This window comes from Chionomys nivalis, chromosome 7, assembly GCF_950005125.1.
Source record: "Chionomys nivalis chromosome 7, mChiNiv1.1, whole genome shotgun sequence".
Lineage (NCBI taxonomy): Eukaryota > Metazoa > Chordata > Mammalia > Rodentia > Cricetidae > Chionomys > Chionomys nivalis.
Genome location: NC_080092.1, coordinates 31,930,353 through 31,949,443, shown reverse-complemented (window position 1 = coordinate 31,949,443; position 19,091 = coordinate 31,930,353). Strand labels below are relative to the sequence as shown.

Sequence of the window (19,091 nt, the reverse complement as noted above, 5' to 3'; positions counted from 1 at the left end):
ATATACACTATTCACTTCACTTTCAACCTTCAAAAACAGTCAATAATAGGCCAAGTGAATAAATGAAGCCCATATTTAATATGTATGCTCTGCCCACCCTATAAAGCAAACTCCCCCAAGATAATTCATGTTCCCCCTTTTTCCATCCTCTTGTCAAATTACTATTTACAAATCAAGTAAACACTCATAACTTCCTATCACCATGTCCCCTTACCTGAGTCATCCACTGACTTTAAAACCTTTCTTGTCACAAGGGGTTTAAGTCTGGTTTAACAGTCTCCAGAGTAAATTCAAAATCTCAGCGCTCCAAAATTGAAGAAGCCTTTTGAGCATGGCCATGGTGCTCAGAGAGCTGGATTTTGGAGCATTTCAGATTTCAGATTTCGGGATTAGAGATGCCCACCAGTAAATACAAATATTGAATGTTACAAAAATCTAAACCCAGAAATACTTCTGCTTCTGAGCAGCTCAGATAAAGGACGTTCGGTTTGCACTAATGCTCGCTATCACTTGGAAGTTAAGGCCCCGCTGTGTGTGCACAGCTGGCACTCCTTCCACGCAGCACCGTCTCTGAGCACGACAGCCAGCTTCCCTGATCAGAGTCTCTGCAGTACAGCATCAGCGGAAGCCCACTGATGATGCTACGCTCAGCGTCTTCACAGGAAAACCCAAGCCCTCCTCCCAGAATGCTTAGGAGAGGTTTTCATTTTCAATTCTCTTTGCCTACCAGCTGATAACATTAAATGTTTTATCTTATCACAATTTCTTTTAAAGACAAAAATAGTTTTGTTAATCAGTGGGGGTAAAAAAAGCTTTGTCCAGAAAACTATGGTCTAAAGTTTGAGGTGCTGATAATGGTAGTCTAGAAAACACGTGAGAAACGTTACCTTTGTCTGGCCAGTGACGTCGCAGCAGCTGACTGTCTTACCATGCAAGAGCCTAAGGTTCAGGGTCAGACTAATGGTTCTGATGTCCTGGGCTGGACACACAGTTGAAGAGAGACACCAAAGAAGAGACGGCCAGCCCAACCCCTCACACAGCAGCCCTTCCTGGTTAATCCATCGTGTGATAATGATACTGCCTGGCCTCATCCTGCCAATGAATGGCAAGGCACTGCAATGATGGAGCCTGGAAATGAATAGGAGTGATTGGGAATAAAAGGAGGAGGGGGGAGAAGGTGGCCATGATGAAGAAATGAATAAAACGCCAAATTCCTGTTATAATTCACTGTTATACCAATTATTCTGATATCATAACGACAGGGCAAATGAAAAGAAAAAAAAAAGAAAAAGAAACCAATAAATAAATAAATAAAACCAACAACAAAGCAAAAGAAAAATCAAGTCTGTATCCTACAAATGTAACTACATATTAACTACAGCAAAGATTGACTTAGTTTAGCTCAAAATCTAATCTGCAACGGGGGTATGTTTTAATTAGTGCTTCTAAACTCTGATTTAGTTTTACTTTTTACTAAAGATTTAGTCTATGCTATTAGAACACCTAGACTTACCAAACAATTCCTTGAGCTCCAGAGCCGATGGGTTTCAATTGCTGGTAACGTTTTAGGACAGTGAAAGTTGAGTCTGCCACTTGCACGCTGTAAAACTGACCATCACTTTTACTGTCACTCATGATGTAGTGTCATACAGTTTCCAAAGAGCTGGTACCTTCGTCAGAGCTGAAAAGGAAAACAGAATGAACTGAGAGTTAAGCAAGAGGCACACACCAAAATAAATAAATAAATACATAAAAAGATATCTTATTTATTTGATGGTGTAAGACCATCAAAAGAAAGAATTAAAACAAAATTTTTCTACAATTTATTTCTGTATCTGGGTACTTTGTCTGCATGCATGTATGTGTATGGACAGCTGTAAGTAGGTACATGGGTGCTAGGAATGGAACCCGGGTCCTTTGGGTGAGCAGCCAGTGCTCCTAACTGTTGAGCCACCTCTCTAGCCCTGAAAAGGAATTCTGAGATGCAGAAAGGCCACATTTTTAAAGGACTGTATTATAATAAACTATCTTGGGGCTGGGGATGGGGCTCAGTAGTCAAGTGCTAGCATGTACAAGGCAGTGAGTTCACCTGAAAAACACGTGGCAGTGTGGATGGTGAAAGACCCACTTCTGGAGAAAAGAACGTACACATTATTCCCAGCCATGGTGTTATAACCACTATGTCACGAACGTGTCTCATCCACTTCCTTACTGTGGGACCAACTTAAGTCTAGAAGTCTCGGCTACAGACGGGAGCATTATTTCAGAATGATTGATTCTAGAATTGCTGCAGACAGCAAGTACTGGTCATCTAAGTGTATCACAAAGTGAGAGTTATAGGCCAAAGCAACAGGCTGTTAAGAGGATTAGAGACACTGGTGTGAGGTGCGCACCCCACAGATGGGCCTGTTTCATGAAGGTGGTGCCAGAGGTGGCCTTCATTCTTGCACCCCAAACTCAGCTATAGCTCACAGTAAAATAATTATCTACACTCTAAGTAGACACAAATATGGCTATAAAACAGTGGTTTCAGAAAGTAGTTTTCTTCTGGTTTGGGCAGCAAGCTGATTCCCAGTTTGCCTTAAGTGTAAAAGGTTCTCCATAGCCTCATGTTTGAACACTTGGTCCTCAGAATGGGGTGCTGTTTGGGGAAGATAAAGAACTTTTAAGAGGTGTGGCTTGGCTGGACAAAGTGGGTTGCTGGAGGACAGCATGGAGGGTAACGGTCTCACTGCTGCCAGAACAAACTGCTCCCTGGTTTGTGGAGTCTGAGTAATCCCAGCAGCAGGTTCCCACCACTGTGTACTCCATCAGGGTGGGCTGTATCTTGCAAGTCATGAGCCATGAGACCTCCTTTCTCCCCTAAGCTGCTGTCACGCACTCCGTGACAGTGACTACAAAGGGAGATACAAAGGGAGAGCTGTGACTGCCGTGCTCACCCTGTGAAAGGCTGGATGGTATGAACTGGAAAATTAGTGAGTTATTATTCTGGTCTTTTAATTTAAGATGCCAGAAACAAAGTCATAGAGGCAAACATTTCATAAGCAAATTTTTTTCTACAGCACCATTATTTCTACAGCTCTGCCAAGCCCCTACTTTTATGTTCCACCATTTGATATTTAATATCCACCAGGTGAGTTTTCTGCAATGAGAATTTTCTCCTCAACACAATGATGCCTAGAATTTCCCTTGAACCTGAAAATAAGCTAGTAAAGGTGTAAACAAAGGCTTGAGGTCAAACAAGCAATGGAAGTTACATGCTAGAAACAGTTGAACTGCCCACCAGCCAGATTACTGAGTGACCTTGTGGTGCAAAGTCATCCCTATTTCTGGACCACCTGCCCATGCTGTGACTGGCACAAATCCCAATCTTCTCTGGCACCTCTCTTCTTCAGCTGCCCACATCCACAGCTGGACTAGTATAATACAAGAACTATTTCCTTGAACTTGGGGACTAGAGCTAATCAGACTAGGCACAGTAATTATTAATATAATTTCACCCCAAGATTTAAAATCATTCTAAAATTAAGATAAACACTCTTGTTAGGAAAGGGGGGAAATCATCTGAGAACAAACCTTTCAAAGTCACTCCCTCCCGTTACACTTGGGTTGCATGAGAACAAAACAAAGACCCCCCAACTCACCCTACGCACACACACAAGACAACTTGAGAAAACATAATAAGTTAGCTACTAATGGATCTATTTAGTGGGAATGATATTTTAAATAAAAGGTCCATAAACTAGGGTTCAGGAAAACCATTTTTGCAAGCGGGCAAGTACAAGTATTCCTCAAGCAACCACATCAGCCCCACATCCAAACCTGGATGCACTGCCTCTGCCATGCCACCAGCATGGGTCCAACGCAGTGCTCCATCCACGCCACTCCCACAGTCTTGGCAGCATGCTGAGCCGGAGCTATAAAGGTTTTTATAGGTCTTTTCCCCAGGCCATGAGCTTCTTCTCACAAAGTAGGGAGACATGAGTCGGGCAGGTAACTCACTGGTAGAGTGCTTGCCTGGCATAAGGTCCTGGGTTCATTCCAGAGTGGGGTAGGAGAAGAACACAAGAACAAGGAGTGAGCAGAACAGTACAGACTGTCGTGAAGGAAGGCGTCACAAAGGCAAGACCTGTCCTCAAGTTTGTTCACACTGTGGACAAAGACACTTATGAATACTGATGAGAAAGAACTCTAAGGTAGCAAATCATACAAGTATAGCTAATGATGTGCAATCATGTAAATCCTAACCCAACAACTACAAGTCTAGAAATGTATGGGGTGAGTATGCATTCAATACTCAAAGATATCTATCTGTACAAGAGCAGAGCATAGCTAACCAGTAAGACTATAAACAATTCAAAACATAAAGTACGATGAAGTCATTAAACAGAATCTAGGGACTGTGTGTACTGGCCTGGAAAGATATCTAAGATACACAAAGGAAATAAAGCCAGTTGAATTAGAGTTCACATAACATCAATCTGTGTGCACTGAGTATAAACATGTAACACGTATATACATGTGAGTACACAATGTACATGTATACACATACACACACACATACACACACGCACACTTCATAGATTTTATACCAGCAAGAAAAGAGAAGTAAATGGGATGTTAGGAATGTTCCCATTAGAACTTCCTGTTCTGTTTTAAGTACATGTTTATATAAAAAACTAATAAACATTTTAAAATGAAAATGAAAAGCTACAAAATGCACCTTCAGGAAGGGTGAGTCTGAGACAAACGGATGACACTGGGGTGGGGAAAACAGCTCAGGCTCTGAGGGACACACTCACAAATTCTCCCCAGCAACTGTGAGAGGTGCACTGCCACCCTGACAGCAAGGGAGGAAGCTGAGGTTTCCAGACAGTAAGGAGCTGCTCAATTCCCAGTGTGGCCCAGAACTGAACTGAGGTGTGTCACCACAACACCCTCCTTCCTCCTCGCACACCAATCGCACGTCTCTAACTAATGTAGGACATAAAGCCATGCGTCCAAGGGTTGGTCAGTACCAAGAAGAGCAAAACGGGCTTCCCTCACCAACACACTTCTCTGAAGAAGACTGGGTGATTCATACTCAATTAACCCTCTAATTACATTGATACTTCAGGATGCCCAAGAAGTTGCTATCGCTAAAAGCAGATTCTTAAGTCACACTGTTTTAAAACATGCTCTTTACATTTTTCTCATAAAGCTTCACTGGCTTATGACAATTCTCATGGGGGAAAAAACCTAGCTTATGGCAATTTAAACTGTCCCCATGCTGGGGACTGAGCTGGAGGACTGAGTGGCAGAGCACTAGGCAAGCACCCCACCACTGAGTGACATCCCCACAGCCAATTTCAAGACCTGATGCTGCACTGTAGTTAGGTAGACATACAACCATTTGATATTCAAGAACCAGGGCCTCCCTTCTGGATTTCTGTATTGCATTACAGTAGATACTCAATACAGGACATGGTGTTCACTGCACCACCTAAGGACTCTGGCAGCTTTCTGCCTGCCAGGCCTGTTTTCAGGTACCAGGCCCCTCAGCTGAGAGCTATCTGCCCACATAAGAACTGACCACAGATACTCAGAGCAACTTTGACACAGATCAAAACTAGAAGGAGTGCAAATATGCATGACTGCATATCTAGACCAATACTAGCGAGCACTGAAAGGAGCACTGAGCAGGTAGATCTCTAGCGTATTACACATATTCATGGATTCTGAACTTCTGAAATTCAACCAACCATAGGTAGAAAATATTTGGTAAGATCAACTTCACTAAGGTACAGTTAGGTAGAACAAGAAGTTCTCTGTGCTTGGAGAGTAGTATAACTAACTACAAATCACATTAAAATATGCATACTTTACACAGCTAAAAGACACTGGAAAGTTTTTATGACACAAAATGATGGATGCTCAATGATCTAGATGTGATTTGACCAAATTTAAACACTACATGTATCAAAAAAAAAATTCACACAGCACACCATTAACAGGCATAATTTCATATTTTCATGTATCAATTAAAATCATCACAAATTAAAAATGACATTTGGGGGAAATTATAACTGTACTGAATGTGTGGAGCACATTTTTCTTGTCATTTCCCTCAAGCCATGTAATATAACCTCAGAGCATTTGCTTTATAAGTCCTGTAGAGAAGTGGAAGACACGTGGGAAAAGGGGCACGAATACCACACCATTTTATAGACTTGAACACACATGGACTGTGGCATCCATCTGGGAATTCTGGTCTGTTTGTTTGTTTTGGTTGGTTGGTTGGGGTTTTTGTTTGTTTGTTTGTTTGTTTTTCAAGACAGGGTTTCACTGTGAAATAGTCCTGGCTGTCCTGGAATGCACTCTGTAGACCAGGTTGGCCTCAGAGTCTGCCTGCCTCTGCCTCCCAAGTGCTGGGATAAAGGTGTGCACTACCACTGCCTGGCTTCATCTGGGAATTCTGGATCCAATCCCCCTAAGGATGCTGGGAGACAGCTGTATTTACTAAAGTACATACAGGAAGGTCATCTCATAAGCCTATGGGGATTCTTCAAATGACAAAACTGTAGACATAGAGAACAGATCTCAGTTGCCAAAGGTGGGAGCTGGTGAGTTAGGCAGGGCTACAAAGGGGCTACAGGAGCCCTTGGAGATGTTAAGAAGATTCCATATCCTGTACTGGTTCAGGAATCTGCACATGATACAATGACACTAAACTGCGCGCGCGCGCACACACACACACACACACACACACACACACTGTAGCAATGCCAGCTTCCTGTTATGGTACTATACTGGAATTATGTAAAGATACAATCAATGGTGAAAACTGGGTGGAATTTTCAACCTTCTTGTAGATCTATAATTGTTTCACAGTAAAGGATTAAAAAAGAGATTTGTTGGAAATATACAGTAATCCCAACCTTCTCATGTTTGAATTCTTTTGACAGTGACTTTGAGAGCTTGATTGAAGTCCTTAGCACAAGGACAGCCCTCTGGCTGTTCTGGGACACCAGACAGGTGACAACTGCACACCTGCAGGCCTCCGCTCAGCAGCTCCATCTGTCTGAGCTGACCTCTCTGTCCCTTCTGCTCCTCCAGCCAGCATTCGTCCTCCTTCAAAACCTAGTTCAAGCACCTGCTCCTCACGCATGTTTTCCTAGTCGGCCTTTCACTTTAAACAGCACCGAGCGCTCCTTTCATTTAGTGTGGGAAGCCCACCAGTGACAGAGGCTGTACCTGACTATTTCTGAAGCCTGGTCGATTATACAGTCCAAGCAATGTCAATTAAAAGCAAAGCTAAGTAAAAGGATAAATGTGGGAGGCAGTGTGGAACAGGTTAAGGTCAGGTTTCCAGTCAGGCGTGTGGTGGACCAGTCACTCACCCAGTGCCACGCAACTCCTCCTCTATAAAACAGAGATGAGCACAGAACCTCAGGAAACCTCTAGGTGACAGTTCAGCTGACCTGAGAAGGCACTCTCACTTGAGTCCACCCCCAATCTGAGTGAGTGTCATCTAGATTCAACTACTACCTCAGGAAACCTCTGTGTTATACCACAGAGATGGTATCAGTGAACTCCAACCATGGAGGTACTCCAAACCGCCAGCTGCTTCCACCAGTAAACTACAAGGAAAACAAAAGAGAAGCAGGGAGAAAGCAACAAATTAAAGAAACATCGCTGAGTGTGGTGGCTTCTGCCTGTAATTCTAGCACATGGGAAGCTGAGCCAGGAGGATTGCCATGGATTTGAGGTCACCCTGGGCTACAATATGAGATTATGTCTGAAAGAAGAAAATAATAATAATAATGATAATAAACACCAAAAACCAAAAGTCAACAGAGGAAGAGAATCAAAAAGACATCAATCAGTAACTACAACACAACCTTGGCTCTCATTCCAAATGATTACAGAAACTATAAAATATATGAGACACCTTGGATATTGAATTCCACGCCTTGAATGAATATTTATTCAACATCCTGAGTAAAATACACAAGACAATTTGCATTCTGACCAGTCACTTGATGCTATGAAAGAATTACTGCTTTTTAAAGCATGAGGGAGCCCCTATCTTTTATGGCAGTGGTATTTAGAGTCCTGCTTTAGAATCTGCTCCGCACACTTTGAGAAGAGTTTATGCGCTCTGAGATGCAGGGTAAAACAGGACTGCCAGAGTCCCAACCTGTAGATGCTGAAACTAAGCTGTCTATTTCTGAACATATTTGAAAGTCCCCACCATAAACAATTAAAATAACAGACTGCTGTTGAAATCAGTTCACACCGAGGTCAAGTACAAATCACAAATCATTAAGAAATTTTTAAAAATAAAATTGCTACCTTCCTAGTCAGGTGTGAAAGCTAACTTCATAATTAGACAAAAATAGCAGTCCTGTTGACAAATCAAGGGTTTTCTTTAAAAATCAGATTTTTATTTCATCTTATATATAATATTTTTAAAAAACTGGTTCACTCATAAATAATCGCTTTTTGGCATTTTTTCTTGCAGAAAGTTAAGTTGTTTTTTTTTTCCATTTGAAACTGACATATTCAAGTAAACCCTTGACCGTTTATTTAAGGGATGGAGCAAAGCCATTCTCATCTGTTAACAAGTTATTATAAAGCCTTGGCAACTTGCAAATTAAAACCCCAGGAAAACCAAAGCTCTCTGGAGATTATGCCCCAAAAAAGACACTTATTTTTAACCAGGCAGGACTCTTTATGGAAGGGAGGGGGAAACATTTATAGATTGGCTATTGTTCTTTCAGAACGAACTGAAAGCCAAACACAAATAGAGCTGAGAACTGTAGATCTGGGGTGATCTGGGTTCAGGTTCTCCCCAGCTGCTTGTGGGGAAGCAGCCTGCTGAAGCACGGTGAGCCTGTTTCTCGCTCTGTGAAGTGCCAGCCACCCTCGGCATCTGGGAGAACAGGGCCTAGCCCTTCTGGCCTCGGGCTACTGTTCCTGCTCCTCACGGCTGCTCCCTCCCACACAGCCTGCTCAGGAGGTTAGCAGTGCTGCATGAGGTCCGCATTCGGCTTGGCACCAAGTAACTAGTTTCAGTTAGCTATTGCCAACACTGGAAAATCAGAGTCCAGATACAAACTTGGAAACCTAGCTTTCACAAAAATTGCTGAAAGAAGTTCCGGGCCTCCAGGGGTCTCGACCACTCCATAACCTCACACTTACTCTGGAGGGCTGATTCCACATGGGGCAAAGTTCCTTGCTGATCTGGCTCTTTCATTTTCTGTCTGCCCCTGCTCAAGGCTCACCAGCACCCCACCCCGTGTCCTCCATTTCTAGGGCACAGACCCTTCCCTACAGCAGGTGCTATATCCTGGCCTAGAACTGTGTGCGTGCCAGCCTGCTCTCGGGGCTCCTGGGCTCTCTGGGGGAAGGTACCCTGTTGCTATCCCTTTTGTGTCCCTAGAGCCCAGTAGAAAGCATGACCTAGATAGTGCAGAATTCAGTAGATAACTCCTGAATGTGTGGGAGGAGGCTCGAGCAAAACTCTTAGCAAAATATAAAAATGTTATCATGAATTGTTCTGACAGCTATTAGAAAGAGATCAAAAAGCATCAAAATATTTCACAAAATGAGAATAGGAGTCTGTTTGCTAACAAGCTTCACAAGTTAAAAAGCCATCAATATAAACGGACAAAGCAGACCCAACAGGCAGGCAGGGACGGTCTTACTGCTCGTTCACTGAGCCGACACTACCTGAAGTGAGTGAACACACCAGCCAACTACGGTATTCACAGTGCTGCTGACAACGAACGAGTCAATAAATCAGAGAGCGTCAGACTAGAGTAGGTGCTAAAAGGAAAATCAAAGAAACTGATGAACTAGCGTGACTAAGCGAGGGAAAAGGATGGTCGGGCCTCATCAAAAACAAGACGCTGAGGCCCAGGAGGGAGCGATCCGTGAGCGACAGCAGGGTAACAAGAGTCTTACGGACAACTCCTAATAACGTGGAAAACTGGAAATACAAAGGTCCTGAGGTAAATAAATGATGCTGGCATGTCCAAAGCAAGTGAGGAGTGTAGGAGAGGAGAGCTCTGCTTCTGTTCAGAGGGGAGGGGAGGGAGTGGCAAAGGAGGTGGGCAGGGCCCACTCTGGCTTTGCTGGGCACTGAAGATGAATGACAAGGCACTGAGGGGGTAGGAAGAGAGGACTCGAAGCGGATGAGGGACAGTTCCTACGACACTCATGCTAGCAAGGGAGCACTCACCCAACCAGATGCCCACAAATGTGCACCCTGGATCTCTGCCCCAGCGCTTTGAGACGGTCACACAACCCCGACCAAACCCCGAGACAGTCTATCATTTCTCCAAAGGGAAAACAGAGGGCTGGTGAGGGTTGAGAGTCATTGCCAAGGTCGCGGGGACCAGAGCTTGGGCTCCTGGACGTGCCGCGAGGTGCAGCTGCGTTCCTCACAGCTGGAGGGAAGGCGCCCTCAGATCCCTGCGGGCAGGTCTACTGGGGCCCGGCCAGACAGCGGGTCCGCAGCCCGGGGCTACAGACACCACGCAGGAGTGGGCGACTGCGGCACCGTGGATAACCGGGAGGTACTGAGCAACCCACGCCCCGCGCCCCGCAACCCAGGCCCTGCGCGGCCCGAGCAGCCCCGCCAGGCCTAGCCGCCCGCCGGGCTCACCTCGGCTCCGCGCCGCCGCGCCGGAGGCAGAGGGAAGGCACGCAGGCGGCGATACGTTCTGGCGGTTCCCGGCTTCGCGGCCCGAACCCGGCCGCCCCGCCCCGCTCTGCTCCGCCCCGTCGCCGCCGCAGTGGGTGTGAGGGGCGCGGGGCGCTACGACCCTTCCGGTCGGGTTCCCTTCTGCTCCGCTGCCACCGCCGCCGCCGCCGCCGCCGCTACCGCGGCGCTCAGCCTGACGGATCCTCAGACAAGCCAATTAGAGCAAGGAGAGTCTGGCAGGCGGGGCCAATGGCGACAGGGGGCGGGCCGAATCTGGGCATACGGGCGTGGCTGTAGGGTTGATGTGGGCGGGGCCAGCGGCGGGCGATGGGGACTCGAGTGCCGAATGGCGCCCTCTAGGCTGCTCCCGGGCCTGGCTGGCTGCTTGCTGCAAGCGCGTTCGCCAATGTGCGTAGTAGGCTGGAGATCCTGGCCAAGCTAAGACCCTCTCCTGAGCCAGCCCTCCAGAGACAGGGGACCGCATGCGCCGGAAAGAGTGGACCATGGAGATCGGGAGCCGGGGAGGGGCGAGGCGTGGCTTTGCTACAGTTAAAGAGCAGTAGTCAGGCCTCGGTGGCAGCAGGTGCTAGTGGCGAGGCGGCCTGGAAAAAGACGTGAACTGGCCGGGTTACACAGGACCCCGGGGTAGGATCAAGGCCTCGGCATCCAGGAACCTCCCGGAGGAGGGAGAAGAAGCGCGGACCTTAGGGTCTGTTGCTCGCTAAGGCTGGTGTGCTGCGCACGGCACACTGCATGGGCTCAGAACAGGGATGCGGCCACATGTCCAGAGAGTGGGGATTAGGAAGACGATGACCATAACCCTAGTGAATCAGTGATGGGGTATGGCCTGGAGAGGAAATCTTGTGAGGGACAAACTTTTGCTTCGGTGATGGGGGCCAGGACTTCTAGGACTTCAACGCTGAAAGGCTTCTAGACAGGGGTCTTTGACACTGGGGCTTTTGTTACCTCTCCAGTAGCCCTCGGGCTCTCAGATAGGTTCCAGCAGGTCTGAGGTTGTATGTTTGGCGAGCACAGAGTTTGGGATGCTGACCACTGTGAGTTTTGATAGAAAGGCTGCTAGTGAGACAGGGAGGTTGGACCCTTTGGGGAAAAGCTCGGAGCGCTATAAACAGGTTAGGCTGAGAGCTGGACTTTGAGGGATTAGAAAAAACGGTGACTATGGTGGTAAAGCTGTAGTCACGGGATGCCAGGGAGTCGCCAGGGAACAGTAGCCTGCATACAGAAGGCCAGGAGACTAGGAACCCCCAAGGATCTCGGCAGAATTTGAAGAGAGCTGCAATCCTGTGACTTGGGTTTCAAGTACTGAGCCAGGGTGATGGAGGCAATGCTTGGCCTCTGAGGAGCAGTGATGGAGAAATGGATCCCGTCAATCATGGTGTCCCTATCTGTTACAGCTTTTCTATTGCTGTGACAAAGCACAGTGACTAAAAAGCACCTTGGGGAGGAAAGGGTTTATTTCGTCTTACAGCCCTCAGGTGTCACTCCCCTGAAGGAAGGAAGGGACTCAGGGCAGGAACCTGCAGGCAAGAACTGAAGCAGAGGCCCTGGCTGAACACCACTTCCTGGCTTGCTCAGGCTCCTGCCTTATACAGCCCCAATGACCTGATTAGGGATGGCTGGGGGCCATCCTAATCCAGTTGTCTATAGGCCGATTTTAGAGTCATTTTCTCACTGAAGATTCTCTCCCCCCGGATATGACTAGGTCATGTGGACAGAACCCAACCAGCACAATCCTCCTTTAACCACCCCCACCTCGGTCACCAGAGGGAGTGTGGTTTACGCCGGTTCATTTTGTGGGCTTCTCTCCACCCGTCCTCACCTCAGTTTTACCTGTCACCTGCTTTGAGACTACCAAAGAAAACAGAGCCAATGATTGGCATTATTAAAAACCGGGACAGCCTGGCTGGCATAGTTGCCATTTCACTGAAGAACACTAACCAATGCTTCCCCTTTGCTATGGACCGCTACTTCCCAGACATCTGAGACTTGTTTTTACAGCACCCACCCAATGCCAAGCAAGTAATCAAAAATCATCGGGCATATGTTCCCCCACAAAGTTCTCCCTAAGTGTAGGCAGAGACCGTTCATTCTACAGACACCACTCTTTGTTCTGACATGGAATATGGTAGACACACAAGGCAGGCTGAGGAGACCTGACAGGGTGGGGTGGAATGACGCTGGTCCATGCTTTGAATGAGTACAAAGAATCCTGGTCGAGGCCTACAAGTGAAAAGATCCTGCCAAAAGTGTGTTGTGAACTCCATATATGGACGCTGACACCTGATTACCCTGGCCAGGCAGGGAGACACAGTGGAGCGAGGACTCTTGGCAGAAGGAAGCCAGCCCTTACTGAGGCTGGCAAGCCAAAGGAAAGTGCTGGGTCTGGGGCTTAGAAACACATTCAAGCCATTATGCTCAGAAAGGAGAGAGGCATGTGTGCTGTGTCCAGGGAGCCACAGCCTCCTGAACTGGCAGGAGAGGGAGGTGAGGGGATTGAAGTAACATGATTCTGGGCATGGGCTGGCTTTCCTGACCAGCAGCATGTGGGCTGCTTTCAGCTCACTGCTATGCCTTGCTGAGCCAAAGGAGTTTGGGTGCGTGGTTGTCTTTTGTTTGTGTGTTTGTTTTTGCTTTTGTTTTTACATAATTGCGTCATCTAAAAAATTGAGGGAATCTCTGAAACAAAACCAAAAAAGGCAAAACTCCTTTGTTGGGTTCTCTTCATAAAGGGTAGTGGCCATGAGGAACTGGGTGGAAGCTACCCCTCAGGTGAGGTCCCAGCTTTTCTCCACCCTATTCTTCCTATGACTCGCCCCCCACTTTGCTGCAGCTTCACACTTATGTGGTAGCCTTGGCAGCATGATAAGGTGGGAACCAGGTATGGAGGTAAAGAGTTGTCATTGAGAGTGTTAAGCAAGGGGGTTAAGGAGTACGATTCAATATGTATTTTAGAAAGATCACTAGAACTTGTAAGATTTGAAGAACGGTGGGCTTAAGGCCACAAGACTAATTGAGGGCTAGGGCAAAGGCCATTTTGAGAAACTGAAGCCTGGGCTGGGGCCATGGTTGCAGGTACCAAGAGGAAGGAATTGCCTTTAAAACTACTTCAAGACTTCAGGGAACTAGAAATCAATCTGCAGTGAGCTATTACTACACAGCCACTGGGACTAGAGCACTAAAGTTTAATATCAGTGTTGGTGGTGACATGAAGCAGTTGGAACTCTCATGCCCTGCTGGCAAGAGGGCAGAATAATATATTTTGCAGAATAGTACAGCAGTTTTGGATAAAGCTAAAAATACACTGGGCATGCCATTCAGAGATTCCATTCCGCCCTTCATTGACTTCTTTTCTCCCTTCTGCTGTGACTCTCAGCTCTACAGAATCCTGATGCTGGGGCAGACAGACACCGCCCACTTCCCTGTCCCACACTAACCTCTTTACCAGGAAGAAAAGAGCACAGAAGGCCTGAGTGGTAGGCTGGGGTTCTGGATAACAAGGATTTGTCCAGAGGCCTGCTTCCAGGCAACCCCTGGACTGACAGATTTCCTGGGTCTGTGTTCCAATCTAACTCTTCTTATCAGCAGTGCTCTCTTGGGCGAGGTTTTAGTTCCTCCAAGGCTAATTCTGTCGGAAATAGTAATTACAGCCTGTAGGGGATGCAGTGATAAGAGAGGCCTGAGAATGCCTCCGCTGGCTTCCTGTCTCCCTCTCCTCCCTTCCTGGTCCTCACCAATCTTTCTTCTCTTCTCCCCAACTGTTACCAGTGCTGACAAATCTAACTGGACTGTTTTCAATATTTTTTGGGGGGGCGAAATCTGCACATAAACCAATGGGTACAAGTATTGCTCTGTGTGTGTGAGTGCGTAAGGGGGGGGGGGAGGAAATACCAGAGGTAGGCCACTTTATAAACAAATCTGGGACCAGGAACTTTGGCTCAGTGATGGTTAATTTTTTACCATGAATTTCATGAGATTAAGAAGTGACTGGGAAACTGGTAAAATACACATCCACGTGTGTTTGAAACCACTGCCCAAGACTGTCTAAGGGAAGAACACACACCCTGAGTGTGAGTGGTACTCCACAGGGTGGGGTCCCAGGTGGAATAAAAGAGGGAAGGCAGAGTAAGCCCTCTCTGCCTCTCAGATGCTAGGATACCAACCACCCTGTCCCTCCAGGCTCCCCCTGCCGGGATGGAGTGAGTCTCTGGCACCATGTACAAAGGAAACTCTCCCCCCAGTTGTTCCTGTCCATTACTTTATCACGGTGATGAGAATGAAGAGCACATAGCAGGTGAGAGCTGTGCTTCAGTCCCTGGTACCACGAGTTAGAGCTAAACTAGAAACCCTAGCAACAGCAATTAAAGAAAAGAAGTGGTGGGACTGATCATTCAAAGGAAGACCTGAATCCAGTCCCCCAGAACCCACATTTTAAAAGCTGGGCATGAGCTGGGCGGTGGTGGCATACGCCTTTAATCCCAGCACTCGGGAGGCAGAGGCAGGCGGATCTCTGTGAGTTTGAGACCAGCCTGGTCTACAAGAGCTAGTTCCAGGACAGGCTCCAAAACCACAGAGAAACCCTGTCTCGAAAAACCAAAAATAAATAAATAAATAAAAATAAACAAATAAAATAAATAAAAAAAATAAAAGCTGGGCATGCTGGCTTCTACTTATAATCTTAGACCTAGGTAGGCAGAGACAGGAAGATTCCTAGAGCTTGCTGACTGACCATCCAGCCTACCCTAACTGTGATCCTGAGGTTCCAACAAAAGGTCTTGTCTCAAAAATGCAAAGTGCACCTGAAGAGGAATGGCAAACAAAGTTGACTTCTGGTTGGAGATCACATGAATACACACACACACACACACAATACAGAGAGAGACAGAGAAGGGGGGCTGTGTGGTTGGAAGTACAGGGTTGAGAGGCCTTATCTGGTTATGGCTTTCTTGCTGGCAAAGTTTCCAGGCAATTCAGGACACCATATTGTATGAGACAGAGACTGTATACTTGTATATGTGCGTCTGTCTGGTCTTTTTCCTCATGAAACCACCAGAAGTCTGTTCTAATCCCAATGGCCTCATCCAGTCCTAATCATCCTCCTAAGGCCACACCTCTAAATACCGTGATCAAAATAACTTTGCACCTCTTCATACCTCACAGTAGCCCTGAGGGTCACTCACATTCCACCAGTCACAGCAGGACGTGTCCTGGGATGCTTTCGCGCTGCACACTGTGGTGACAGCCAAGGCTCAGCCACCATCTGCTCAGGAGCCAGGGCTGGAGAAGTCAGAGAGGGGTCTACTCTTCATCATATCTTGCTCTTCTCTGGGTCAGCATCTTTCTCTTGCTGTGGGATGCCTGCCACCTGTGTTCCAGTCTGCTCTTCCCCCATTCCAGAGCAAGAGTCCTCTGTCTTGACAACTCAAAGGCTCAGAGACCTGCCGTTCTCATGGCTTCTACACGTGACAACAGGGTTGGACGTGAGCTCACGTGGCATCACAAGTGACTGAACTGGCTGGAAAAAGCAGTGGTCTGGGGTCTATTCTCAGATAACCAGAGGTGACATGGAGGCACAGTTGAGGGGGCTTGTGCTGAGTGGAAGCAGACACTCGGAACTGTATAACCGAGATTGACTGCTGTGGCCCTCAGCCTTCTTCCTCTGGGTATCTTCCAGTGCCCAGTGGCTGACCCTGACTCCCATCTGGAAGACCAGACAGCTTTTCTGAAGGTCTGACAGGTTTCTAAAAGAACATTGACGTTATGACACCCCACATCATCTAGGGGTTTCTATCCTGTTAACAGATGTGTCCACAAAACTTCTGATCAGCCTACCTTGAACCCAGGCAAGACAGTCCAAGGTCATATGGAAGAGAATATTAATACAGTCAAACAGAAAACTGAATCTTACCTCGTAGAGAGACCAAGCAGAGGATAAATTACAAAAGAAAAAAGAATATTATTGTTGGCTTCAGAGGGACTGAAAATATATCACACCCTTGAGACAAGAGCCAGTTCAGAAGCAATTCTGAATGCTCATACATGTTCTTGGTCTCAGGTGAGGTGGCCTGGAAGTCATGACATCCCAGTAGCAGAGAGCACACCCAGAACTCAGGTCTTTGCTTCTGTGTTCTCTGACAGAAGCGACCAAGAGCCAGTAGATATGGTAGATCAGGGCTGGTTAGGAAATGCTCAAGTCGGACCTGGAATTCAGTGTGGTGTAAACCAGGAAGTACCTACAAAATACACACAGACTCAGAATGATGGGGGTGTGTCAGAAACACAGAGGCCAACTCAAACAGCTCCCTGCAGCCAGAGCTAGAATCTCAGCAAATTGTATCTGACACAGGATCTTTGCAGACGCAAATCTGGCACTGACTGCCCCAGGTAGGTTAATATCAGATGAAGGTTAACACCTATGGGGACCAGGAGTGTCAGTGGTTTGTATCCGGAAATGAAGTGAGGAGAATGTTGCTCTCCGCCCCAGCTCCATAAACCCATTCCAACCACTAGGAAAACATCAGACAAACACAACTGATGGACGATCTCCCATCCCTGCCTGTGCTCCTTAATACTTGATGTAATTTACTAACGGGTAGGCTGGTTGTAGATAGGGTAATAGATATAGTTAGCGAGAGAAAATTAAACAAATCTCCTAACTAGTTGAACCAAAAGACAAGACCGAGAAAAGGAAAGAACACTTAGACCCACCCCATCAAAAAGCTTCAAGCTCTGAATCAGGCATTGCATTTGCAAGAGGCCAGAAGAAAGGAAACAGAACTCTATAACAAAGTAGTTTGAGATTTTTCAGAACTCTGGGACTGGAGAGAAGGCTCAGTGGTTAAGAGCACTAGATGTTCTTCCAGAGGCCCTAGGTTTGATTCCCAGTACCCACCACACCCGATATTCTGTAACCCCAGTTACAGGGAATCTCACGCCCTCTTCTGGTCATCATAGGCACCAGGCATGCATGTGGTACATGTGGGCTTACACATAAACTAATCCTTTTCTCTCCCAGACCTGAAAGGGGTGCATTTCTTGACTGAGCTTAACATTAAATAAAGAGACCTAAGGCACTACGCTGCAATATTTGAGGACATCAGGAGCAAAAAGAGAATTTTAAGAAATGAAAGACTGACAAAGACCTATCAGAGTGATTTTAGACTCAATAACAATACAAGGAACAAGAGAATGGAAAATTCTAAGAATTGTTTTTTTTCTGACTTGCAGGTCTACATTAGGCAAACCTTCATTGAAGTGTAATAGTTTCCTGATCTATTAAGGTCTCAAAATTTACCTCTTGCCATGGTCCATTGGATTTGTATCTCTTCCCCAAACCAGTGTTTATAGCCCTGGCTCCCATGTGTTGGTAATGAGAGTGGGCTCAGTGGATCCAGCACTTGCTGAGCAAGCATGAAGAACAAGAGTTTGGATCCCCAGCACCCACATAAAAGCCAGGATGGTGTGGTGGCCTGCCTGCAACCTCTCACTTAGGAAGGAGAGATGGGGAGGGATCCCTAGGGCATGCTGGGTAGCTAGACTAGGGTAGCTAGACTAGCCAAACCAGTAAACTCTGGGCTCAGAAAGAAATCCTGCCTCAGTAAAGACAGTGGAGGGCAATCCAGAAAGATACCCACACATATGAGCATTTATATACTTCTGCGCACACACACGCACATGCTTCCACACACATATGAGCATGTATATACCTCTGCGCACACACATGCACATGCTTCCACACACATGAGTATGTATACACTTCTGCGCACACACACGCACATGCTTTCACACACATGAGCATGTATACACTTCTGCGTGCACACACGCTTCCACACACATATGAGCATGTATACACTTCTGCGCACACACGCACATGCTCCCACACACATATGAGCATGTATATACCTCTGCATACACACATACACAAGATCCTACACACATATGAGCATGTATATACCTCTGCACACACACATATGAACATGTATATACATCTGCACACATAAAGTCAGGCCTTTGTAGGGTGATGGGGTCATGAAGGTAAAAAGCCCTCATGAATGGGCTTTTAAAAAAAAAAAAAAAAAAAAAAGCTCCGGGAAGCTCACTAGCCTCTTCCACAGTGAGAAGGTACATGGATGTTCTGGTAGGAAGCAAGAAGCAGACTCTCCCACATACCGAAACAGCTAGTGCCTCGATCTTAGACTTCTCAGCCTCCAGGGCAATGATAAAATCCCAATGAAGATTAAACTTGGACACATGAATGAACCACTGGGGGACAATCATATCCAAACTGTACCACGAATAATAGGAATGTCCCCATCAGACATGGCTCAGACCCTTCCATGTAAGGAAAATGAGGTTAACCAAACCCAAACAAACAAGAAGGAAG

At 46.6% G+C, this 19,091-nt stretch overlaps 1 protein-coding gene across 6 annotated transcripts in view; it reads right to left on the bottom strand.

Annotated features, from left to right (window-relative positions):
- The window catches only part of Mapk9 (mitogen-activated protein kinase 9), a 42,113-nt gene extending 31,241 nt beyond the window's left edge, over positions 1–10,872 (bottom strand). For 3 of the 6 annotated variants that reach the window (XM_057773356.1, XM_057773355.1, XM_057773359.1), the window contains exons 1-2: positions 10,652–10,872; positions 1,514–1,681 (exon numbers count right to left, since the gene is read on the bottom strand). In XM_057773356.1, coding sequence (XP_057629339.1) covers positions 1,514–1,635 — 122 coding nt within the window. In that variant the 5' untranslated portion in view covers positions 1,636–1,681; positions 10,652–10,872. Of the gene's footprint in view, positions 1–887; positions 1,129–1,513; positions 1,682–10,651 lie in introns of those variants that run through there. The other 3 variants (XM_057773358.1, XM_057773357.1, XM_057773360.1) reach the window with 2 other exon arrangements.
- Between the last annotated feature and the right edge of the window lie 8,219 nt (positions 10,873–19,091).